Source organism: Chiloscyllium plagiosum, unplaced genomic scaffold (genome assembly GCF_037043375.1).
Source record: "Chiloscyllium plagiosum isolate Xiang-an unplaced genomic scaffold, Cpla_swu_hap1 HiC_scaffold_7, whole genome shotgun sequence".
Classification (NCBI taxonomy): Eukaryota; Metazoa; Chordata; class Chondrichthyes; order Orectolobiformes; family Hemiscylliidae; genus Chiloscyllium; species Chiloscyllium plagiosum.
This window is the reverse complement of record NW_028270145.1, coordinates 55206057-55232786: the sequence shown is the minus strand read 5'-3', so window position 1 is coordinate 55232786 and position 26730 is coordinate 55206057. Positions and strand designations below refer to the sequence as shown.

At 40.1% G+C, this 26730-nt stretch overlaps 2 protein-coding genes across 3 annotated transcripts in view; one reads left to right on the top strand and one right to left on the bottom strand.

Annotated features, from left to right (window-relative positions):
- The window catches only part of cfap210 (cilia and flagella associated protein 210), a 194296-nt gene that overhangs the window by 76215 nt on the left and 91351 nt on the right, over positions 1–26730 (top strand). The gene's annotated exons all lie outside the window — the stretch shown is intronic.
- The window catches only part of phgdh (phosphoglycerate dehydrogenase), a 54933-nt gene that overhangs the window by 26797 nt on the left and 1406 nt on the right, over positions 1–26730 (bottom strand). The window contains exons 2-6 of the mRNA XM_043693686.2: positions 24510–24661; positions 23681–23746; positions 19637–19691; positions 16017–16115; positions 10413–10545 (exon numbers count right to left, since the gene is read on the bottom strand). Coding sequence (XP_043549621.1) covers positions 10413–10545; positions 16017–16115; positions 19637–19691; positions 23681–23746; positions 24510–24661 — 505 coding nt within the window. The remainder of the gene's footprint in view (positions 1–10412; positions 10546–16016; positions 16116–19636; positions 19692–23680; positions 23747–24509; positions 24662–26730) is intronic.

Genomic DNA, 26730 nt, shown 5'->3' with positions numbered 1-26730 from the left:
ATAAATTGCATGTCTTTTGGCTCCCATTTTCAATTTCATATACAAATTAGCAATTACTTAAAATGTTTTGGTATACATAACTGGGAAATTAGGAGAAAGTAAGGACTGCAGATACTGAATATCAGTCAAAAAGTGTGGCATTGGAAAAGCACAGCAAATCAGGCAGCATCCTGCCTGGGCAATTATGATGACAACATGAAATTTTAAAAAAAAGTGGTGAAACTCAGGTCTGGCAGCTTGTGGAGTGAGAAACAGTTAATATTTTCAGTCCATACAGCTCTTCTGAACCGACTGGGAATTGATGATTGCATGCTATTGACAAAGGTGGAGGAGAAGCAAATAGAACAGATGGTGAGGGTGCCCAAAGCACATGCTAACAGTAGTAGAGATATAGATGCAGAACAGCTGTTAATTACAGATATGAACAATAGAAAATAGGTAGCCCTAAAACATTTAATCTATTTGCTGCACTCTTCTCTACATTGGCATGATTACACATAGCTGAGTTATATTTTGCAGAATATCCATTCTTGTTCATAATAATTACCTTCCAATCGCTTGCTACTTCAATACACCACCTTGCTCTGCCACTAATGTTTCTGTCCTAGACCTGCTGCAGTTCTCCAGTGAAGCCTAATGCAAGCTGGAGGTACAGCAACTCATCTTATGCTTAGATATTGTATAGTTTTCAGGAATCAACATTTGAATGTAACAACTTCAGACATATGAACACTTTCCTCCAATTTGATTACAACTCTTCTCAACTCCACTCCTCCCAAACCGCCAACATCCCCATCCAGTGAATTATTTGCACAGCTATCTTCTACTATTGCACGACCACAAGATGATCTCAAGATGAGAATTTTAAGAGCGTCATCACTTAACTAAGTGGCCAATGTTATGTCAGTGAACATAAGGGTGATGTGTACAAAGGATGAGAGATCGAACCTTCCTATTCAGCTAATGAAAATTTAAATTATTTCAGTTTCTTAGAGAAACGTTTACATCCACTGAATTGTTAAGTTTCAGTATGACATGTTTGAACAAAGGTCTGAACTGGTTGAATACCTCCTTTGTGACCCTCCAGTAAACATCTGCAGTTTATGCCCCTATAGTCTATACGTACGTATTGCAATCCCGACCCCATCTGTATCTACATACTTGAGGATTTTAATAGTCCATCATCCATAAACTTCACTTCTCACAACACATTCCCATTTACATTCTTTGTCACATGAGGTTCTGCTCAACCATCACTCATGTTCGTGACATTAAGTCAAAGAGCTGTACAGCACAGAAACAGACCCTTCAGTCCAATTCATCCATGCCAACCAGATATCCTAAAATTAATCTAGTCCCATTTGCCACCATTTGGCCCATATCCTGCTCAACCGTTCCTATTCATATACCTATCCAGATGCCTTTTAAAAGTAGCAATTGTACCAGCCTCCACTGCTTCGTCTGACAACTCATTCCATATATGCACTATCCTCTGCATGTTAAAGTTGCCCCTTAGGTCTTTTTTAATTCTTTCCCCCCCCCCCTCACTTTAAACCTATGCCCTCTAGTTCTGGACTCCCCACCCCAGGGAAAAAGACTATTTATCCTATCCATGCCCCTCATGATTTTATACACCTATCAGTCACCCCTCAGTCTCCGACACTCAGGGAAAAATATCCCCAACCTATTCAGCCTCTCTATAGCTCAAACCCTCCAACCCTGGCAACATCCTTGTAAATCTTTTATAAGCTTTCAAGTTTCACAACATTTTTCTTAATAGCAGGGAGACCAGAATTGCACACAGTATTCCAATTATGGCCTCACCAAGTTGCAGCTGTACAGGACAATGATCTCCCAACTCTTATTTTCAACGCACTGACTAATAAAGACAAGTGTACCAAACATCATCTTCACTACCCTATCTACCTGGGACTCTACTTCCAAGGAACTATGAACCTGGACTCCAAAAGTTTCATTGTTCAGCAACACTCCCTTGGATCTTACCATTTAGTGTACAAGTCTTGCTCTGATTTGCTTTTCCAAAATGCAGCACCTCACGTTTATCTCAATTAAACTCCATCTGCCACTCAGCACATTGGCCCATCTCATCAAGGTCCTGTTGAATGGAGGTAACCTTCTTCATTATCATTTACATCCAATTTTGGGATCATCTACAAACTAACCATACCACCTATGTTAACATCCAAAGCTCTTTAGCCTTTATTTCTCACTCCAGCTCGCCCTTCAGAAAGCAACTGTGAGCTGTCTTTTTGAACCTCTACAATTCCTTCAGTGTAAGCAAGCACACAATACTTTTAGGGACAGAGTTCCAGGATTGTAACCCAGCTATATTGGAGGAACAGCAATATATTTCCACCAGATGGTGTGTGGCTTGAAGAGGAATGTACATGTTCTTCCACCCTTGTCCTTCTAGATGGTAGTGGCTGTGGTTTGGAAAATGCTGTCTAAAACAGCTTTGGTGAATTTCTACAGTGCATCTTAGAAATCAGAAGCAGGAGTTGACCAAACATTCAAGCCTTCTCTGCCATATTCCAAATTTCTCTTCTTACCCCTTGATACCTCTAAAAGTTTATCCAACTCCTGCTTGAATACATTTAGTGACTTGGTCCCGAGAGCTTTCTCGTACAAAGAATTCCACAGGTACACTCCACTTTGAGTGCACCCCATATCCTGTGACTATGTTCCTGGTGAAAACCAAATGCATCACATCCACAGGTTCTCCCTTATCTATTCTACTAGTTACATTCAAAAATGTGAATAAACTTGTTAAGCATGATTTTCCTTTTCTCAACTCAGGCTGGCTTTGTCAAATTCTGTTAATGCTTCGCAAATGTTCTGTCATCATGTCTTTTATAATACTCATTTTCTATACTCTTGTAGATGCTAAACACTGTTGCTACTGAGATGTGATTGTCAACCAAAATCAACACTTGTCAAATTTGTTTCCAATCAAGCAGGCTGCTTTGTGTTGGATTGAGTGTTATTGGTATTGCACTCATCCAAACAAATGGGAAGCATTCCAGCACACATCTCATTCTTGTCTGGTCGGTAGACAACAGGCTTTGGGGAGTCAGGTGCATTACCTGTTACAGGATACCTCGCCTGTCACCTGCTCGTGGCCACAGTATTTACGTGGTTAGTCCAGTTCAGTTTCTGGTCAATGATAACCCCAAGGATGTTGAACTGAGTTGCAGATATGGTGAAGGGAATGCTATTGAATGTCAAAGGACATTGGTTAGATTCTATTTTGTTGAAGATGGTCAGTACTCGGTACTGGTTTGGTGTGAATGGTACTCTCCTAGTTAGCCCAAAACTACATATTGTCCAGGACTTGCTGCATTTGGACATGGACTGCTTCCTGCGAGAGTCAGAATTAGCACCGAACAGTGTGCAGTGAGGGAAGGTCATTGATGAAGTAGCTGAAGATGGTTGGGCCTAGGACATTATCTGAAAAATTCAGGACTTTGGGGTGCATTGGTAGCATCCCCTACCTCTGAACCAGAAGGCCCAGGTTCAAGTCCCACCTGCTCCAGATGTCTCGTAACATCCTTGAGCAGGTTGATTGGAAAATATCTACCCTGAGGAACTCCTTCAGAGATGACTGATCTACAACTACAACAACCTTCATTTGTGTTAAGTATGATTCTAACCAGAGACTTGCCCACATTCCCATTCTCACGTCCCCCAGATCAAACACGGCCTCGATGCCAATGGCATTATTCAACTCCCACAGCACTCCACTGAAGTCATCGCCTGGACTGCAAGCTGAAATCCATAGAGGAATAAACATGAATGTTCAGAAGGGAAGGCTACTAGCTGACCCACAATGATTCTTAGAATACAATTAATTCCATAATAAACTGAAAATTAATTTGAGGGGAAACCTTAATCCCAAGATCTTGTCAAACAAACACGCTGCTCAGATGTAGATGAGAATATGAAATTTGAAACATAAGTAGATTAGTCATGATCTTATTGAGCTACAGGGAGAGGCTGAATAGGCTGGGGCTGTTTTCCTTGGAGCTTTGGAGGCTGAAGGTGACCTTATAGAAGGTTTATAAAATCATGAGGGGCATGGATAGGGTAAATAGACAAGGTTGTTTCCTTGGGGTGCAGAGTCCAGAACTAGAGGGCATAGGTTTAGGGTGAGGAGGAGAAAGATTTAAAGGGACCAGAGGGGAAACATTGCTCACGCAAAAGGTGGTAAGCGTATGTAATGAGCTGCCAGAGGAAGTGGAAGAGGCTGGTACAATTATAACATTTAAAAAGATGTCTGGATAGATATATGTATAGGAAGGGTTGAGGGGAATTTGGGCCAAATGTTGACAAATGGGATTAGATTAATTTAGAATATCTGGTCGTTATGGATGAGTTGAACCAAAGGGTCTGCTTCCATGTTTTGCATCTCTGACTCAGTGCAACGGGCTCCAGGGGCTAAACTAATTCTGCTCCTATTTCATACATTCGCCATTGATTACAGTCATACCTAGCACAAAGGAAGATGGTTATGGTTGACTCAAGATATTTACAACACTGGAGGTGACCGTAAGGCCCACTGTATCCATGCCAGTCAACAAACACAAGTAATCTAATGTTATTTATTTTCCAGCTCTTGGCTGAAAGCCCTGTAAGTTATGACAACACAAATTAATATGTAAATACCACTTAAATGCTTTGAGTGTTTCTGACTAATGCACTCTTTCAGGCAGTAAGTTGCAGACTTCCACCCCTCTCCTCTTAGCATTCTAGCTCTTACCTTAAATCTATCCCCTGCTGGTTAATGACGCTTTACCCTCGCCAACTTCACTGCTCCAAGAAAAACATTCATTGCTTAGACCCTCTAGTGTAGCAGAATTGTGGTACATCTGCAGTGCAGCCTCTAATTACAATTTCCTATAAAAGGTGTCCAGAACTGTACTCTAGTTGTGGGCCAACCAACATTACCTCCTGCACTTCTATTTTGAAAACAAGTATCCCATATGTTTTCTTAAATACCCTATCTACCTGCCATGCTACCATCAAGGATTGTGGATAGGCACACCAAGGAACCTTTGAAATTTAGTTCTTTCTGAAGAACTGAAAGCAACATGGTCATTCTAAAAGATGAGACACTCAACAAACAATCCAGGTTTTTTCAATATATAATTTCAGATCAATTGCATCACATTGCAAACTTTCATTATAAATTCTGTATCTTACGATCTTATACTCCACAACCGCCTGAAGGAGCAGCATTTCGAAAGCTAGTGTTTCCAAATAAACCTGTTGGACTATAACCAGGTGTTGAGTTTTTTTTAAATAAAACTTTGTACACCCCAGTCCACACCTCCAAATCATGACTTCTAGGATCCTAGCATTCATTGTGTAATCCCTTTCTCTGTTAGCCCTCCCCAAGCATTTTACCTCACACTTTTGGGTTGAGTTTCATTTGCCACTGCTCTGTCCACCTGACATTCTGCAGGTTACAGCAATCCTCCTCACTATTTACAACCCTACCAACTTTTGTCATCCACAAACTTCTCAAAAATACACCTCCCACAGCTAAGTCCAAATCATTAATGTAGACTGCAATCAGTTCAGGCCCCAGCACAAAGCCCTGCACAGCCATCCTGAAAACAGATTCACAAAAACATCACACGGTTTCCTGCCTTTCCACCAGGATCCTATTGGCTCTTACATTCTTGATTAACCTATAATGAGGGACCTCCCCAAAAGGTCTTGCTGACGTCCATGTAGACTATATTAAATGCATTACTCACAACTACAGTCTTGGTTACCGCCTCAAAGAATATGACCAAATTTGGCAAACACTACCTTCCCTTTATTAATTTGCATCTCTCCAAGTACAGATATATTCTGTCTCTCAGAATTTCCTGGTCTATCCCTTCCTTCTTATTTAATAATGGGACAATGTTAGCAGTTCAGTCCTGTAGAGCTCAAGCTCCTCATCAATGGCCAGGCAGGCTCTGATATCTCCTCTCATGCCTCTGTCAACAGCCTGAGATCACCTTGTCCTGGTCCAGTTCAATACTTATCTGGTTTTTGGGTACTTAATCATCTCAGTCCCAGAATATCAATGATAGAAATTCCTCAGGGTAGTGTTCTGGGTTCACTTATCTTTAACTCTCTCATCAATTCCTTCTCTCCATCATAAAGTTAGAAGGGAGGATATTCACAATTGACAGCACAAGCATTCAGCACTTACTTGGATAATGAAGCTGACAAGACACTGGTCACCAACCATCCACAAGAGACAATTTAATAATTGCTCCTTCTTCAACAGCATGCCTACTCTCAACATCATTGGACATTACCATCAACTACACATAAATACTGTGGCTACAAGAGCAGATCAGAGGCTTGGAATTCTGTGACAGCTTGCTTCTTGATTCCCTACTGCTTATGCACCATCCATAAGTCAGCAGTGATAAAATACACACTTAAGTTGCCTGGATGGATGCAGCACCAACACCACTAGAAGCTTGACACCATCCAGGACAAAGAAGCATATTTGACTGATGCCCTATCTACCCTCTTCTACATTCACCCCCTTCATTACCACTCCACAGTTGTAGCAGTGTGTACCATCAACAAATTGCACTGCAATAACTCATCAAGGCTTCTCCAACAGCAACTTCCAAACCCAACTATCAGGAAGTACAAAGGTAGCAGATGCTTGGATATACCACCAGCTGCATGTTCCCTCCAAGCCATACACCACCCTAACTTCTTGCCATACTGCAATTTCTCATGGAACCCCATCCCTAACAGCACAGAGTTTACTTAAACTAAATGGAGTGCAGCAGTTCAAAAAAGCAACTCGCCATCACTTTCTCCAGGCAATAAATCCAGGCTTTGTTAGTGCCAACCATATCAGATGAATGAGAAAAAATAATGACCAATGTCTTCCTAGTCTTCGAGCTCTTGCTGTCACAATTATGCCTTATTTATATTTATAAATGCTAATATGATCAGTGCAGTTTTAAATTTATTAATTTTCTAAATTACAGATGCACAGCTATGAACAAACTTCTCTCATTCTATATTGTGACTATAGTAAAACTGGAATTTAGCACAATAATTCATTGATAGCTTTGGATTTCAAAATTAGTCCTTCCTTCATTACAATCTAACACTAGGCTTTTGTCAAATTTTATCAACTCTACTCAGATTTATCTTTTTCTTTATTGATTTCAAATGTGAAAAAAAAACTGTACAATGGACATTGGTAAAGAAACTAGAATTAACAAGCTACAAGTTGAATAATCAGAACAAAAAAAAATATAGCAATACATATCATGGTCTAAAATTTAGACAAGATGATTAATATTTTGGCAACAGTGCCTTCACAGAACTGTTAATCTGCCTTATACTCATTGAAGATGTTGACTGAATTTCTATGCACATCATATTCAAAAACTTACTTATTTCTTTTCAGTTTTTCTCTTGCACTTTGAATCTTTAAATCACTTTAAATCTAATCTTTCAGTAAGATTAGGGAGGGTGGTTAAAAAAGAGGAAGGGGTGTGGCGTTGCTAATTAGAAATGGTATAATGGCTGCAGAAAGGCAGTTGGAGGGGGATCTGTTTTTGGAGGTAGTATGGGCTGAAGTCAGAAATAGGAAAGGAGCAGTCACCTTGTTGGGTGTTTACTATAGGCCCCCCATTAGCAGCAGAGATGTGGAGAAACAAATTGGGAAACAGATTTTGGAAAGGTGCAGAAGCCACAGGGTAGTAGTCATGGGCGATTTCAACTTCCCAAATATTGATTGGAAGCTCTTTAGATCAAGTAGATTGGACAGGGCGGTGTTTGTGCAGTGTGTCCAGGAAGCTTTTCTAACTCAGTATGTAGATTGTCCGACTAGAGGGGAGGCCATATTGGATTTGGTACTCGGTAACGAACCAGGACAAGTGATGGGCTTGTTAGTGGGTGAGCATTTTGGTGATGGTGACCACAATTCTGTGACTTTCACCGTGGTTATTGAGAGAGATAGGTGCATGCAACAGGGTAGGTTTTACAATTGGGGAAAGGGTAAATACGATGCTGCAAGACAGGATCTGAGGAGCATAAGTTGGGAGCATAGGATGTCAGGGAAGGATGTCGTTGAAAAAGTTCCACATTTCAAGGAACAGATACGACGTGTCCTTGATATGTATGTACCTGTCAGACAGGAAAGAGATGGTCGTGTGACGGAACCTTGGTTGACAAGGGAGGTTGAATATCTAGTAAAGAGGAAGAAGGAGGCTTACATAAGGCTGAGGAAACAAGGTTCAGACAAAGCGTTGGAGGGATACAGGATAGCCAGGAGGGAGCTGAAGAAAGGGATTACGAGAGCTAGGAGAGGGCATGAAAAATCTCTGGCAGGTAGGATCAAGGATAACCCCAAGGCCTTTTATGCGTATGTGAGAAACATGAGAATGACGAGAACCAGGGTAGGTCCGATCAAGGACAGTAGTGGGAGACTGTATTGAGTCGGAGGAGATAGGAGAGGTCTTGAATGAGTACTTTTCTTCAGTATTTACAAATGAGCGGGACCGTATTGTTGAAGAGGAGAGTATGAAACGGACTGGTAAGATAGAGGAGATACCTGTTAGGAAGGAAGATGTGTTGGGCATTTTGAAAAACTTGAGGATAGACAAGTCCCCCCGGCGTGACGGGATATATCCTCAGATTATGTGGGAAGCAAGAGAGGAAATTGCAGAGTCGTTGGCAATGATATTTTCATGTTTACTGTCAACGGGGGTGGTACCAGGGGACTGGAGAGTGGTGAATGTTGTGCCCCTGTTCAAAAAAGGGAATAGGGATAACCCCGGGAATTACAGGCCAGTGGTTACTTCGGTGGTAGGCAAAGTAATGGAAAGGGTACGGAGGGATAGGATTTATGAGTATATGGAAAGACACTGCTTGATTAGGGACAGCCAGCACGGATTTGTGAGGAGTAGGTCTTGCCTTACAAATCTTATTGAATTCTTTGGAGGAGGTGACCAAGCATGTGGATGAGGGTAGAGCAGTGGATGTAGTGTACATGGATTTTAGTAAGGCATTTGATAAGGTTCCCCATGGTAGGCTTATGCGGAAAGTCAGGAGGCATGGGATAGTGGAAAATTTGGCCAGTTGGATAGAGAACTGGCTAACCGGTCGAAGTCAGAGAGTGGTGGTAGATGGTAAATATTCAGCCTGGAGCCCAGTTACAAGTGGAGTTCCGCAGGGATCAGTTCTGGGTCCTCTGCTGTTTGTAATTTTTATTAATGACTTGGAAGAGGGAGTTGAAGGGCAGGTCAGTAAATTTGCAGATGATACGAAGATTGGTGGAGTTGTGGAAAGTGAGGAGGGCTGTTGTCGGCTGCAAAGGGACTTAGATATGATGGAGAGATGGGCTGAGGAGTGGCAGATGGAGATCAACCCTGCCAAGTGTGAGGTTGTCCATTTTGGAAGGACAAATAAGAATGCGGAATACAGGGTTAACGGTAGGGTTCTTAGTAAAGTGGAGGAGCAGAGGGATCTTGGGGTCTATGTTCATAGATCTTTGAAAGTTGCCACTTAGGTGGATAGAGCTTGTAAGAAGGCCTATGGTGTATTAGCATTCATTAGCAGAGGGATTGAATTCAAGAGTCGTGAGGTGATGTTGCAGCTGTACAGGACCTTGGTAAGGCCACATTTGGAGTACTGTGTGCAGTTCTGGTCGCCTCACTTTAGGAAAGATGTGGAAGCTTTGGAGAGGGTGCAGAGGAGATTTACCAGGATGTTGCCTGGAATGGAGAATAGGTCGTACGAGAATAGGTTGAGAGTGCTAGGCCTTTTCTCATTGGAAAGGCGAAGGATGAGGGGTGACTTGATAGAGGTTTATAAGATGATCAGGGGAATAGATAGAGTAGACAGTCAGAGACTTTTTCCCCAGGTACAGAGTGTTACAAGGGGACAAATTTAAGGTGAAGGGTGGAAGGTGAAGGGTGGAAGGTATAGGGAGGGATGTCAGGGGTAGGTTCTTTACCCAGAGAGAGTGGTGGGGGTATGGAATGCGCTGCCTGTGGGAGTGGCAGAGTCAGAATCATTGGTGACTTTTAAGCGGCAATTGGATAGGTGCTTAAATGTTCGGCACAACATCGTAGGCCGAAGGACCTGTTCTGTGCTGTATTGTTCTATGTTCTATGTTTAAAGAAATTCAAAACAGATCACTCATTGTTCAGAACTTAATTGATTAAAAAAATTCAAACCTCCCTTGTGCTTGTGTTACTGCTGCTGTGGCCAAAAAGCTAAGTCTCCACAAAAGGTGAGTAGTTTATCATTTAAAGCAAGTTATTTGCCACTTTCATTAATCATTAAACATCAATCACACAAAAAATTCCTTGAAATTAACATTCAGCACTTTGAGACACCAAACATTTATTTACCCTTGGTAGATGGCATTAAAGGGGTATGGACAGTAATGAAGTCACATTGTGGCCACAGGTGTTCCAGAGCCAGGAATTGTACTCCAAACGTAGCTGCCACTTCAGCAGGAATTATTGGATCGTAGCCTATGGTCTGAAATAATAATCATAAAATGGTTTGATTTAACTCAATTTCAACTTATCGCAGAATTGAAATTCATGTGGGTTCAGCAGAGATCAGGAAGCTAAATGTCTCTGAATGAAGAGATGATTCCATTCACTATACAGTATTTGCATGGCAGACAACATTGAAGGCTGTATGACCAAGATAGGACAGAAGATGAGGGGACAATGATGGGGGTCAGACCCAAGTAGAGTGAAGTATTGACAAAGTCAGCACGAAGGGCAGCATGGTGGCTCAGTGGTTAACACTGTTGCCTCACAACAACAGGGACCCAGGTTCAATTCCAGCCTTGGGTGACCGTGTCAAGTTTGCACAAAGTTAAAAATCACACAGCACCAGTTTAATTGGAAGCACTAGCTTTTGGAGTGCCACTCCATCAGGTGGCTGTGGAGGACACAATTAAGACAATTTCGAGCAAAAGTTTACAGTGTGATGTAACTGAAATTATACATTGAAAAATACCTTGATTGTTGGTTAAGTGACTGTTAGAGTGACCATGATACTTTCACATCTTTCATGTGTAAATCACAAAACCTTTTTTAAAAAGTTACGTTCTCAGGTTAACTGTAACAATTGGTGTCAGTTAGATAAGATGGTAAGATGTTGAAAGTGTTAGCCCCCTGTGTTTCCTGTATGTGCCAAAATGTTTAGACTGTTAACTGACTTTTTAGATTAGAATCAGTCTTACATGAATTCATGCAGTTTTTGAGCATAGTATAATGTAACTCTGCAAGTACAAATTCACCCCATACATGTATATGTGCATGCGCATGTGGGCGTGCCATTCTGTCCGGGGTGGGGTCAGGACAGGCTGCAGCACACATCACACACTCTCACGACCCCCACCCAAGAGCGAGAAACCCACATGCACATATGTTTGTGGGGTGAATTTGTACTTGCAGAGTTAGATTATACTATGCTCAAAAACACCATGAATCCATGTAAGACTGTTAACTCACTTTTTAGATTAGAATCCATCTAAACATTGTGGCACAGACAGGAAACACAGGGAGCTGACAGCAATTGTTACAGTTAACCTGAGAATGTAACTTTTAAAAAAGTTTGAATTACATATGAAAGTGAAACTATCATGGTCATTCTAACAGTCACTTAACAAACAAGGTATTTTTCAATGTATAATTTCAGTTACATCACACTGTAAACCTTTGCTATAAATTCTGTGTCTTACAATTGTGTACTCCATAACCACCTGATGAAGGAGTAGCACTCCGAAAGCTAGTGCTTCCAATTAAACCTGTTGGACTATAACCTGGTGTTGAGATTTTTAAACTTTGTACACCCCAGTCCAACACCAGCATCTCCAAAATCATGGAGTTTGCACATTCTCCTCATCTGCATAGGTTTTCTCCAGGTGCTCTGGTTTCCTCTCAATCCAAATATGTGCAGGTTAGCTGAATTGGCCATGCTAAATTGCCCCGTGTTCATGGATGTGTAGTCAGGGATTAATATAGGGTAGGGGAACAGATTTTGGGTGGGTTACTCTTCAGAGGGTTGGTGTCGACTTGTTTGGCCGAAGGGCCTGCTTCCACACTGTAGGGATTCTAATTCTAAGAAACGAGCCAAGAATAGTTATGGGGTGTGAAGAACAAGAACTGAGAAGATTGGCTTCATGCAGGAGCTTAGCTTATTAAAGCCCCAATATAGCAAAACGCGAGACAGCGAGCGCGCGAGACAGTTGTGTGTGTCAGGCAGCACACAGGACAATCATGAGCTCTTCACACGAACTATGAAGAATCAGCTTCACAAATTTCCTATGCATGAATTCTTGGCAAACTAATAGCTCTGAATGTGACTCTGATATGCAAAAATATGAAGCACAGTCTGGTTATCTGCTACTTACAGTAGAAATGCAAAAATGTTTCACAGAAAACAGGAGAGGTAGGGAGGGGGGAAAAAGGCGAGGAGAAAGGACAGAAGGGAAAGTGGGAGAAAAAGGAAAATGGAAAAATGAAGTGTCCCAAGACACGGAGTAAGAAAGGCAAAATTCTAAGAGATTGCTAGAATGGGGGAGGCAGTTAAACGTGTACTTATATAGTGTACTTCATAATCGCAGGACACCTCGATGTTTTTACAGCTGGTGATGTACTTTGAAATGCAATCACTGATGCACTGCAGAAAATACCAAGCCATTTTATACACACCAAGGTTCCACAAACAGCAATGTGATATAACAACTAAATTAATTGCTTTAATAATGCTAGTTTAGGAATACATTTGGCATGGGACAATGGGGAGAACTGCCCTGTTCAGCTTCAAGATCATTCCAGGGAATGTTTTGTGTTTCCTTGAAGCCTCAGTTTAACAAACCTCTGACAGTGCAGCACTCAGTACTGCTCTGGGATGTCAGCATGGATTAAACGACAACTGTCTGACCCTTGAGATGAGAGCACTAACAATTGAACATGACTAACTACTAGATGCAGTTTTCTATTTTCCACCTAATTTCTCTGTACCAGGAACCAATTTTACTCTGAAATCGTCTCCAGTACTTGGAAATGCCCTTAGGTTGTGGAAGGCACTATCCTTATAGACACCAGTTTTCTGTGTCTTTTATTAGTTTCTGAATGCTGAATTTTTGAGTTGGTACTTGGTGGTACAATTAGAACTTCTTTCGTTTGCAAGTTTAACTACTGAGAATCTGTATCAACAGCAAAAGTTAGGGATTTTCAGTATAAATTAATGACATGATATCACTTTTGGAGAACCTTCATTGAGAACAATATTCCTTCAAAATAATAGAATAATTGATTTTATATCAATTCTACATTTTATCACAACACAGATTAAAAGCATTACAAATGCCCATTATCAGTGTTTCAATGGTAGTATTGTTCATATTCTACAAAGACCAACAATGGCATTTTAGGAATCCGTAAAATTCCAGCTGCATTGTGGATGATAGCATAACCTTCCAAAACCTGCATTCATAAAATTTGTACATGTAGAGGTTCTGGTACTAGTCTATTCAAACTGTACACACACAATGATCTCTTTATAAATTCAATTTGGTATCATCTTGGAGGAAATCTGAGGATTTATGGTAAGACAATGCTTCTGTTACAGCTCAGGATTCAACTTTATTCTAAAAGGCACACCTCAAGTTATGCCTTTTTCCAGACATCTTGAAGTATTTCAGAAGCTTATTCTAATGCAATGAGCAAAGGGTATACATAACAGGCAGTACGGTGGCTCAGTAGTTAGCACTGCAGCATCATTAAAGCTGTTAATTTAGTTGTTATATCACATTGCTGTTTGTGGAACCTTGGTTTGTTTAAAATGGCTTGGTATTTTCTGCAGTGCATCAGTGATTGCATTTCAAAAGTACATCACCAGCTGTAAAAACCTCTTGAGGTGTCCTGCGATTATGAAGTACACTATATAATTGCACGTTTAACTGCCTCCCCCATTCTATCAATCTCTTAGAATTTTGCCTTGCTTACTCCCAGATTCCAACCTCGGGCAACTGTTTGTGTGGAGTTTGCACACACTCCCAGTGTCTGCGTGGGTTTCCTCCCACAGTCCAAAGATGTGCAGGCCAGGTGAATTGGCCATGCTAAATTGCCCATAGTGTTAGGTGCATTAGTCAAAGGGAAATAGGTCTGGGTGGGTCATTCTTTGGAGGGTCAGTGTAGACTTGTTGGGCCAAAGGGCCTGTTTCCACACTGTAGGGAATCCAATTTGAAACAATGGAAGCTAATAGTTCTTGTCAGTACAGGCAAATCAGATTGTTAAATTTTCACATGATCAGGACATTGATTTTTTGTTAAATTAATCTACACCTCACTACAGCATGACTGAAAGGGAATATTTTCATTTTCAAAGTAGGAATTAAAATTGAATTACAATGGCTTACTAGAAATCAGTCTAATGGATAGCAATGTTTGATATTCTCTTATGACATTAAATTGCTCATTTTAAAAAACAGCTTAATGTGTAATATTCTCTTATTTCATAAGAAGGTGTAAGCATGTAAAATGATCAATTAGATCATTGGAAATTGTCCCATTGGACAGATACATCATGAGTTCATGAAAAGAAGGTTATGTTTAACTAACTTACTGGAATTCTGTAAGGACATTATGGTTACAGTGGACAATGGAGACTCAGAAGTGATATATCTAGATTTGAAAAGGCCTTTGACGAGGTGCTACAAAGAAAGGGTGCTGCAGAAGATAAAAATGCAAGCCATTATATGTATTAGCATGGATAGAGGATTGGTTAACAGGAAGCAAAGAGTGAGATAAATAAAAGTGTTTTTCTGGTTGGCAATGAGTGACTTGTGGTTTGCCTCAGGAATCAGTGTTGGTACCACAATTGTTTACAATTTACAGAGATGATGTGGAATTAGGGACCATGTGTAATATCGCAAAGTTTGCAGAGGACACTAAGATGAGTGATGCAGCAACGTGTGCAGAGGGATATGATAATTTAAGTGGTTGGGCAAAGGTCTGGCAGATGGAGTACAATGTTGATAAATGTGAAGTCGTCCAATTTGATACAACAATAAAAAGGATTATTTGAATGATAAAAAATTGCAGCATGCTGCTATGCAGAGGAACCTAAGTGTCCTTGTGCATTAATCGCAGAAGGTTGGTCTGCAAGTGCAATAGGTAATTAAGGCAATTGGAATTTTGTTCTTCATTGCTATGGAGTTTGAAAGAAAGCAAATTATATTACAGCTGTATAGGATGCTGGTGAGGCCACACCTGGAGTACTGCATGTAGTTTTGGTCTCCTTACTTGAGAAATGATGTACTGGCACTGGAGGTGGTGCAGAGGAGATTCCCTCAGTTGATTCCAGAGTTGAGAAGGTTGGTCTATGAGGACAGACTGAGTAGACTGGGATCATATTCATTGGAATTTAGCAGAATGGGGGGGGATTTGTATAAAAACAAAATTATGAAGGGAACAGATAATAAAGAAGCAGGGAGGATGTTTCCACTGGTGGATGCAACAGAACAAGAGGGCATATCCTCAAAATTAGCAAGAGCAGATTTAGGACTGAATTGAGGAACTTCTTCACCCAAAGGGTTGTGAATCCATGGAAGTCCCTGCCTCGTGAAGTTGGTAAGGCTTCCCCAATTAATGTTTTTAAAGCTTTGATAGATAATTTTTTTTGAACAATAAAGGAATTAAAGGGTTATGGAGAGAGGCAGATAAGCGCAGCTGAGGCACAGAAAGATCTTATTAAATGGCAGAGCAGGCTCAAAGGGCCAGATAGCCTATTTCTGCTCCTTGTTCTTATGTTCTTATTACAATTTGACTATGTAAATTTCCATCACAAAACCTCTGACCACCATGTATCTTGAGGCACAAGAAACCAAATAATTTCATAGCAAATATTTTTGCATGTTTTCATTATGTTTATCTGTTTATGAATATAAATACTTAGACTTATGCCTTCTCATACAGCGGCATTACCTTCATTCCAAATGATTGCATTCTGATTGCTACTTCTTTGCCAATTCTTCCAAGTCCCACAATTCCAAGGACTTTCCCAAACAACTCCATGCCCATGAACTGTAAACACAATACCAAGTGAATGCAATAGAGTTGCAAACTTTAAAACAACAGAAATTTCAAATACAATTCCTGTTTTTATTTCTCACACATTCTATTATTTCTTCCCAAGTAAATGATTCATATACAGATACTTCGCAGCAGACATCCATGGGAATCTCTAGAGTCACAACGTGCTATTCGATTGTGGAATGCAGGGGACGTCACAGCTAAGCCATTTTTTAAAACTGACTTCAACAATATGCACACATTTCAGACTGAATTGTCTGATTTTATTCTAACCTCCACCTCAAACCACTGTTGCAATGTGTAATATACAAGGTTGAGTATAACAGACTTAGAACTTTCCAGCCCATATTACACAAAATCAAAATGAGCTTGCAGACCACTCATCTTTTCACTATATAAGCATTCACCCAATGCAGAAAATAAAAAAGGATGGCAACTCTGACTGGATGCATTCTTGGTAACTTCATCACCTGATCCCTGATTTCTAACTGCCCCACCACTGCACCCCAACCATGGGGTGCCCAGCATGTCCATTCCTGCAGTGAATTACCTTTCCATATCAGGCAGTGGGTATTTGATTATCTTTGACCTTCAAAAGGTCGATATCTTATCTCATCCGTCATATTGTGAGTAACCAATGTCTTTTCCCCAGGTTATGGAGTCCAAAACAGTTTTAAGATGAGGAGAAAGATTCAAAAGGGACCACAGGAGCAATTTTTCATACAGGTGATCCGCATATGGAACAAACTGCCAGAGGAAGTGGTCGCGGGCAAGCACAATTACAACATTTAAGAGATGTTTAGTCAGGTACATGGATTGAAAAGGTTTAGAGGGTTATGGACCAAACACAGGCAATGGGACTAGTTCAGTTTAGGAAACCTGTTTGCATGGAGGAGTTGGGCTGCAGGGTCTGTTTCAGCACTATGTGATTCTATAACTGCCAACTACAGACTATTTTCACATTGCCTATAGTTTTACAACTAATAGACAAGTGCTAAGAACATGAAAAGTTATTTTCAACCCCCATATGATTTTTCTCCCAGTTTACTCAAACAGTACCTCATAAATTAATCATTAATCCATGAAGATTCAAGGCTAATGATAAAAGAGCAGAATTAGGCCATTAGGCTTTTTGATTCTGCTCTGCCATTCGATCATGGCTGATATTTCTCAATTCCATTCTCCTGCATTCTCTTCAATGATCCCTTTACCAGTTAGGAATCTATCTCTGTTATAAATACACTTAATGACTTCACCTCCACAGCCCTCTGCAGCAATGAGTTCCACAGATTAACCACCCTCTGGCTGAAGTTCCTCATGTCTCACTTCTAAGAGGTCGTGCTTTCACTCAGACTGTATCCTGGTGTCCTAGTTTCTCCTACTGATGGAGAGATCTTCTCCCCAGACCTCTAGTACTCTGCAAGTTTCAACCCTCTTGAAAAGGTTTGTAACCCCAAGGATTTATGAGCTGAGGAACTAATGCTCTTGTAAAAGATAACCAACCTGGATTTAATAATCCCTAACTGGGCTGTTATTTTCCCATCACTTCAGACAACTCCTTTTTATCTATGCTGGGTGCTGCTTCTAGCAAACCTTTCTGCACTCTTTATTGAATTAATGTTGATCTCCCAACTTGATAGTAATGGAGGAATAGGATGGGTCATGAAGTTACAGCTTGTGGTGAAATACAATTCTGTGGATGTTGAATGCCCATATTGTCCTGCTGATGCTCAACGGAGTTGCCAGATCTTTTCCAATCTGTTCCATTTAGCATGATGGTCATGTCACACAACACAATGGTGAGCTATGTCTCCAAATTCATTGAGCAGTGGTCACTTCCACTGATGCTATTGTGAGCAGATAGATCTACAGAAAGATGAGAATAAGGGAAAGTTAAGTTTCTGCTCTCATTGGTGTTCTCACTCCCTGCTACAGACCTAGCAGCTGTTGACCTTTAAAGACTCGGCCAGCATTGCCAGTCGTCATCACTATAAAGTCATTGTTGGTGATGGAACAGAGTTTGCACCAGAATACATATGTTCCTGCCTCTCCCAAGTGGTATTCAACATAGAAGAGAAAATGATCAGCTAAAGGTGGCATAAGTGGTAATCCACAGCAGGTTTACTTGCCCAAGAGATTTCATGGAATCCGGAGAACTTTCAGGGCAAATCTCTTCCACCATATATCACCATGCCATCTCCTCTGATGGCCTGTTCTCTGTCAGTAGGTCATACTCAGGGATGGTGGTGATTTCTGGGACATTGTAAGGTATGACAATGACTACACTAGAGTCTAGATTAGAGTGGTACTGGAAAAGCACAGCAGGGTCAGACAGCATCCGAGGAGCAGGAAAAAAAAAAAGACGTTTTGGGCAAAAGCCCTTCATCAGGAATGACTACACTAGGTTGTGGCAAAAGCTTCCAGATGCTGGGTAGGAGACAAGCTGCTTTATCACTGTTGCTAGTGCCTAAGGTGTTGCTGGGAGTCTGTCCAGTTTTGTTACTTTCTTCAGGCTTTGATACAATTGAGTAATCAATACGCTCACAGCTAAGAGTCAACCATATTGCTAGGAGTCTATAGTCACATGCAGTCCAGACTAGGATGACAGATTTACTTCCCTAAAAGTACATTAGTGAAGTATATGTTATTTTTTAAAAATAAACAAACAGTGGTTAATCACTATTAGACTAGTGTTTAATTCCAAATTTTACAGGACTCAAATTTCAGCGTCTGCCATGGTGGGATTTGAACCCATGACTCCAGCACAATAGCTAAGGTTCTGCATTACTAAATACCACTTACCATTGTCTCCCCTATAAAAGGTGGGGGAGGGGGAACTGAACCATAACCACCTTTAGGACTTTTTGAAATTAATGCAAATTTTCTATTCCAGCAAAGAATTTCTTCTAAGAAGAGGAAAAAAGAACTGAATAGAATGGAATAGTAATTCATTGTCACTTGCACCCAGTGGTAGTGGTACCAGTCACCATGATCTCTTGGGACTTGTTATTCAGGACAAATTAAATTCATCTATCATGCCTGTATTCAGTTACCTTCTGGTGAAACAAGTGAGTTATAATCTCTCATCTTTGCTTTCAAGTTCCTCCATTGTCTCATACTTATCTTCTCCAGCCCTAGAATCTCCAAGATGGCTGTGCTTCCCCAATTCTGACATCTTAAACATCCCGGATGTTTCTGCTATAGGTGGCCATATTCTCAGTTGTTTCATACGCACACAGTTCTAGAATTCCCTCCTTAAAATGCCCCTGGCTTCTAGCTGTCTTTTATACTTTAAGACACTCCACCTTCTCACATAGGAAAAAAAAAGAACCAATGTCTTTGACTATGATTTATGATCATTTGATCCAAAATTGTTGAGATATGGTGACAAATCTTATTTTGTAATGCACCTGTGAAGCACCCAGGAATATTTTATGTTGTTTTTGCTTTACATTTGACAAACCTTTACTCGATTTCCTTGTCTGTATCTGAATCAGCCATAACACACTCACCTTCTTTCTCTCCCAGTTTCCAGCTCTCATGGAAGCAACTCCCTGTGGAATTTGCCTACAATAATACAGTAAATAGTAATTCATTTCACCATAGCTGAAAATAGAATACAGCACTTTTACTGAAATCCAACTGTGGTTAGCATTAAATCAATATATTACAGTAGAATTAGATCAGAATACAAAGGATACTACTGTTGAAAACAGGGTTATAAACAAGACAAATTCGATTAGATTCTCTACAATGTGGAAACAAGCCCTTCTGCCTAACAGGTCCACACCAACCCTCTGAACAGTAACCCACACAGATCCATTTCCCTCCGACTAATGCACCTAGCACTATGGGCAATTTTGTATAACAAATTCACCTGACCTGCACATCTTTGAATTGTGGGAGGAAACCCACACAGACGTGGGGAGAATGTGCAAACTCCACAGTTGCCAGAGGCTGGAATAAAACCCAGATCCCTGGTGCTGTGAGGCAGCAGTGCTAACCACTGAGCCACTATGCCACCCAGATCATGCTGTACAAAAGTGACAGACATTAATCAACTCATCTACAAAGCCTGCATGCACGTTGCTGTGGAATCTCCTGAGAAAGTCAAAGGATGGAAAATCCTTAATTTACAGAAAAATTCTAGGTAATTTCTCTCTCAACACCCCAAGCAACCAAACAAGTCCTGAGAGATCATGGTGACTGGTACCACTACCACTGTCAGCAAATGTAACTTCTAGAATTTATGATTATATCTCCCCCTCAAAAAGTGGAGTGTTCTCCACACCAGTTGCATAATGTCAGAGTCAAACAGCACAGAAATATACCTTACAATCCTACCAGTCCATGATGGTAGGATGTTACAGGTTGTACAGAACATTGAGGCTATTCTGCAATACTGTGTCCAGTTCTGGTCTCCCTGTTATAGGGATGTTATTATTAAATTGGAGTGGGGTCAGAAAGGATTTATCAGGATGTTGCCAAGAATGGAGAGGCTGGGAAATTTTTCCCCCAGAGCACTGAGGGTTATAGACATTTATAAAATAATAAAGGGGCATAAACTGAAGAGCAAGTGTCTCTTCCTTATGGTGGGGGACTTCAAGATCAAGATATTTTTTTTTAAAAGGTGAGAGGAGAAAATTTTTAAACACCACTAGGGGCAACATTTTACTTGTTTTTTTTTTAAAAACGTGTCATTCATGCATGGAGTGAAGTGGTGGATGCAGATAAAGTTACTGTTTAAAAGATAATTAAATAAATACATGAATGAGAAACATCTGGATGGATCTGGGCCAAGAACAGGCAGGTGAGGTTTGTTTAGTTTGGGATTATGGTTGGCATGGACTGGTTGGACTGAATGGTCTGTTTTCATGCTGTTCTCTTCGGAATAATACAGTAAATCCATATTCAACACATACTGGCAACTTATTCTAGAGCTTGAGCATTCAAAATAATTACCGTCTCACATAGGAAAAAAAGGAACAAAGAACAATACAGCACAGGAACAGGCTCTTTGACCTTCCAAGCCTGCGCTGCCAAGTGATAGAAGCTTACAGTCAGAAAGACATTTCCACAAAAATGAACTTTCTGGGAGGCCTTAATATTTTGTATCGATTAGGGCAGCTCATCAGTAAATTTCAGTGCATTCAAGAGTTTTTTAAACCAGTGTGTTCCAGAACCAAGTAATGAGCTAGGTTTAATAAGTCAAATTTTGTTAATAATCTAACAGTGTGGAAACATGTAACAATTATAATATATTCCGATTCATTATTGGGTATGAAAAGGAGAAGTATGGTGTGGCTCCCAAGTTTCCAGATTTTGGCAAGATTAACATTTAATAGGACAAGACACTGCCAATTACAGCACAGCAGTGGCAGGTGTTCAAAAGAGTTTAGCTTAATACAGGTCTATTAAAAATCCATTCAGGGTAGGATGTTCACTTACTCAAACGTCAATCATGCTTGGCATGACTAGCAAGAGATAAAACTAAACAGCAAACAAAAAAAAGTGTGAAAAATTATTTGTGTGTCAGTTCCCAGTGTCTATATTAGGAACAAAGGAAGACAAAAGTATGCTAAGTTCAAAAGTAACTAGACAGTGAAACTTAAAGGGAATATCAAGGTTAACACAGGTTTGTCCAATAATATTGGAAGAGGACAATCAAATGTAACACAGACCTCAAAAACTGATAAAAGCAATCTTGCAAAACAAAAATAAAGAAACACCAAACTTGAACAATTAGTGTCTCAGTCTTCACAAGGGGAAGAGTATATAACTGACATTACAAGGAAACTAACTTGCCAGAACATTGAGTGTAGAATCAGGGTGGCTAAATTGAGCTAGTATACAGATGAGTTATAATCTCATTAAGTCACAAAACAGACTGGAGGCCCAATAAATTAGCCTGTTGAAAATTGATGCTAAAATACAAACTACAAGTTATTTTTAACTTTAGTATGTGTGAATGATCACCAATTCATATGTATCATATTCTAGCATGATTTGGAGATGCCGATGTTGGACTGGGGTGTACAAAGTTAAAAATCACACAACACCAGGTTATAGTCCAACAGGTTTAATTAGAAGCACACTAGCTTTCGGAGCGACCCTCCTTCATCAGATTCTAGCAGTTCTTCTTGGAACAATTCTCATTACTGTCAAAGAGAAGAATACTCTCTTGTAGCACATCAATTATTGCATCCAGTAAATATTGCTAACACATCGATGGAATAATACTTGACAAACTGAGAACTCAACTGTTCCTGTCGAACAATTAGGTCTTATTGTCATCTATTCCTCTCCCCAACTACAAGAGAGAAATTGGACCGTTCAGAGGATAGGGCAGAAAAATGACAGTGACCATAATCACATCCTATTCTAAACATTACCAATAGAAACAGTCTTTATAAATCTTGGTCAAATCCAAATAATCATCCATTAAAAGCATGTGGAACTTCAGAATCAATAATCTGAACTAAATCTAGACAAAATGACAGCAGTTCCATTAGACATGATTTTTAAATTCTTGTGGAATTCGTGCTTGTGAAGGGGGGTTGCAATTATGTGGACAGATTGTCAAACTTGTCAGTTATCTTGCAAAAACAAAACACTAAACCTAATAGGCATTAGAGATCAAAACAAAAAAGTGAGATTTGTACACCCTAGTAAATATACTAAGTTTTTATTTCAATACAATGTCACATTAAGATATTGAGCTCAGAGATAACCCAGGTGATAGATCTTTCATCACCAGACAGAATTTGTTGAAGCTTCACATCTTGCATTCATCAAGATAACTGCAAGAATTTCAAACCACTACAATTTATACCACAGGAGAAATTAAGGAGTGTTTGGTTGGGAAATTAACTGATTGTTGCTCTCTCCATGGCAAGGCCTCAGCCAGAGAACTATAGATTTCCAAGCTTCCAAGCAGTTCACTGATACCAAGTTTTATGTCCCATTGATTGGCTGACCGAAACAAGCACCATGTGCCTATTATGTGCCCATACTAAAACTTACAAGAAAATAATCACTTTTATACATGATTTGGAGATTGGGCAGCACTTGAACAATTCTGTGTGCGCTAACAGCTACACTAAACCAATTTCAAATAATTACTCAAACTGATAATTGGCTCAATAATATTTACTGGAAGCAAAGACTCAAACTCAGGGAGCTATGCTCTGCAAACAAAAAGAAATATACTCAAGCCTTGTGCTTTTATGGATTACTCACAAAAATGGGCAGCCTATGGGTCCCCACTGTTTTCTCCATTGCAACACCTCAACCAGAGTCAACTTGCTAAACAACTGCAAATTCCTTTGCTTCTGTGATATAAGCTGCTGTCTTTGATTTAATCACTAATGACTTTGCTACAGTTACCATTCCAAATGTATTAAAGATACTAACATTAAGCCATACATGTTATTAAAAATTTTTTTATAATCTTTGGTTTTAGATGCACCTGTAAATGAGGAGTTTTTGTAACTTAGCAATACCTACGATCAATAATTTAATTAGAAGAATATACAACAACTGTCCACAAACCTTACCTGGCCAAGCACATGATCATTGCACAAGTCAATTCTGCTGCACTAATAGTGTTTCCATTTGGTGTGCTTTGAAGAAAGAGAAATAAATTCAGTTGCTAATCTTTTAAAGATGGCAAAAGTAGACTCCCGTCTAGGAAAAGCAATGATTAACTGGTTCAAAGATTATAAATTTAAAAAGGTGCATATATCTATTTCTACTTCATTTACTTTATTTTAGAATTGAGTAATATTGCTCTGCATTGTGATTTGTTCCAAATAATCTTCAACAACGTATTTGCTTCAGTTTCAAATACTACAAAAACCAAATTCTATGACAAAGTCATTTCTTGAATTTGATTAGTTGAACCTGAAAAAGTAAAATGCATTTTGAAACACCTGGTCCAGAAATGACAGCTAAGCTGAAACAAAAACACTTTCTACAAGTGTAAAGATAGATTTGTGTAAGAAGACGGACATGCATTTAGTAAGTTGCAGTGATTTACAATATTCATAAGGTTTACAAATGGAGCTCCAAAATTTCCCCTCAAACTTCCATTAATATATTCTCCGAATAAATTTTCAAAACAACAAACAGCCGATGTTACAAAGTAAAACTGACATGTGAAAATGTATGACAATTCTGCAAAAAGACAATGTAGCCAATGGCGACATGGAAAGAAATAAAATATACATGTTCTTTTTAGTTGAAATAAAGACATTGGGAGTACATACTATAAACAAATGAATTTTGTATACATATAGCAAAGCTAGTTATCTTTTAGACCAATGTTATGCAAATATCACTTTCTCAGTACATTTTAAATTTTAGACTTGCTCTCATTATTCCTACTTCATCACAATGATTCCATTCCTTGTTGATGTTTCCACATCCACATTATCTACTCCAGTTCCAGCTCTGCCAATTATCTTCAGATTCTTTGCAGCATTTATAACATCAGCAGTAACTTTTGTTCCAGAACGGATAATAAGTCCATCATAGTCCTATGACAATAGAAATTCATTAGAACTCTTATTTGAATTTGCCTTTGTCCTGCAAGTTTACACAACAAAACAAAAAAATTGTAAAGCAGAATTATCACACATTTCTATAACAATTATCACACACATCCATCCAAACAACATCTCACCCCGACCCACCCCCAACCCGGTCAATCCACATTTCACATAGCTAATTCACCTACCTGGCACATCCATTGGTCAATCCATCTAGCCTGCATATCTTTGGACTGTGGGGGAGATAGAGCTCCCAGAGGAAACTCACACAGATACATTCAAATCACAGCCACCCCAGACAAAGAATCAGAATCCCAACAGCACAGCCTATAAATTTGGCACTGATCCTCCAGACAACATCCCATCCAGACTCATTTTCCCTGTAACCCCACATTTACTACAGCTAATCCACCTAACCTGCATATCTTTGGACTATGGGAGAAAACCAGAATGATCAGCAGAAACCCACATAAACCCAGGGGACAACATTTGCTATCCTCCAGTCTTCTGGCAATATTCCTGTAGACAATGACAACAAAGATGAAAGCCAAAGGCTATGCAATCTCCTGCCTGGCTTCCCAAAGAATAAATCCCATTTGGACCAGCAAACTTCGAAATTTTGGAAAGTATGAAAATAGATAACACCTCCTCCTTGTGAACCTCAATCCCATCTAGTCTAGTAGACTGTATCCCGATTCGCCTCAACAACACTGTCTTTTTCCAGTGTGAATACTGGTGAAAAATACTCGTTTAGCACTTCCCTATCTCCTCTGACTCCACACACAACTTCCCACTACTATCCTTGATTGGCCCTAACCTTTCTTTAGAAATTCTTTTATTCCTGATATACCTATAGAAAGTTTTTGGGATTTCCTTGACCCTATATGCCAATGACTTCTCATGTCCCCTCCTGGCTCTTAGTTCTCTCTTTAGGTCTTTCCTGGCTAGCTTCTAACTCTCAAGCATCTTTACTAAGCCTTCTTGTCTTATCCTAACATAAGCCTTCTTCCTCTTGACAAGTGATTCAACTTCTTTAGTAAATAACGACTTCCTCACTCGACCACCTCCTCCCAGGTACATACTTATCAAGGACTGGAAATACTATAGTTCGAGGACTTTAAATGGGTCTGTTTTTGTCCAATGTGTGCAGAATGGTTTCCTGTCAGTATGTAGACAAGCCAAGGGGCAAGGCCACATTGGATTTGTTACTGGGTAATGAACCTGGCCACGTGTTAGATTTGGACATAGGTGAGCACTTTGGTGATAATGACCACAATTCCATTGCTAAAGTGAACAGAACCAAAAGGGTTAAGGTATATACCACAGGCCAAGAGAGTTATTGCTGGGGAAAAGGCAATTATGATAAGATGAGGCAAGATTTAGAACACAAGATGCTAACCACTGAGCCACCCTATCGGAAGGATGTTGTGAAATTTGAAAGGGTTCAGAAAAGATTTACAAGGAAGTTGCCAAGATTGGAGGGTTTGCACTATAGGGAGAGGCTGTATAGTTTGGAGCTGTTTTCCCTGGAGTATCAGAAGCAGAGGGCTGACCTTATAAAGATTTATAAAATCACGAGAGGCATGGATAGGATAAATACACAAGGTCGTTTCCCTGGAGTAGGGGAGTCCAGAACTAAAGGGCATAGGTTTAGGGCGAGATGGGAAAGATAGAAAAGAGACGGAACAGGCAAATTTTTCACGCAGAGGGTGCTGAGTGTATGGAATGAGCTGCCAGAGGAAGTGGAGGCTGGTACAATTGCAACATTTAAGAGGCATTTGGATGGGTATCTGAATAGGAAGGGTTTGGAGGGATATGGGCCAGGTGCTGACAAGTGGGACTAGATTGGGTTGGGCTACCTGGTCGGCATGGACAAGTTGGACCAAAAAGTCTGTTTCTATGCTGTACATCTCTATAACTATCTGCTCAACCCTTTTGTTTGATCTATCACCTTCTCCCCTCCTTTCATCTACCTATCACACTCCCAGCTACCTTGGCGCCCCCTCCATCCCCATCCCCTCATTTCTCTCTCAGACCCCCTGAGCCTCAAACCTCAC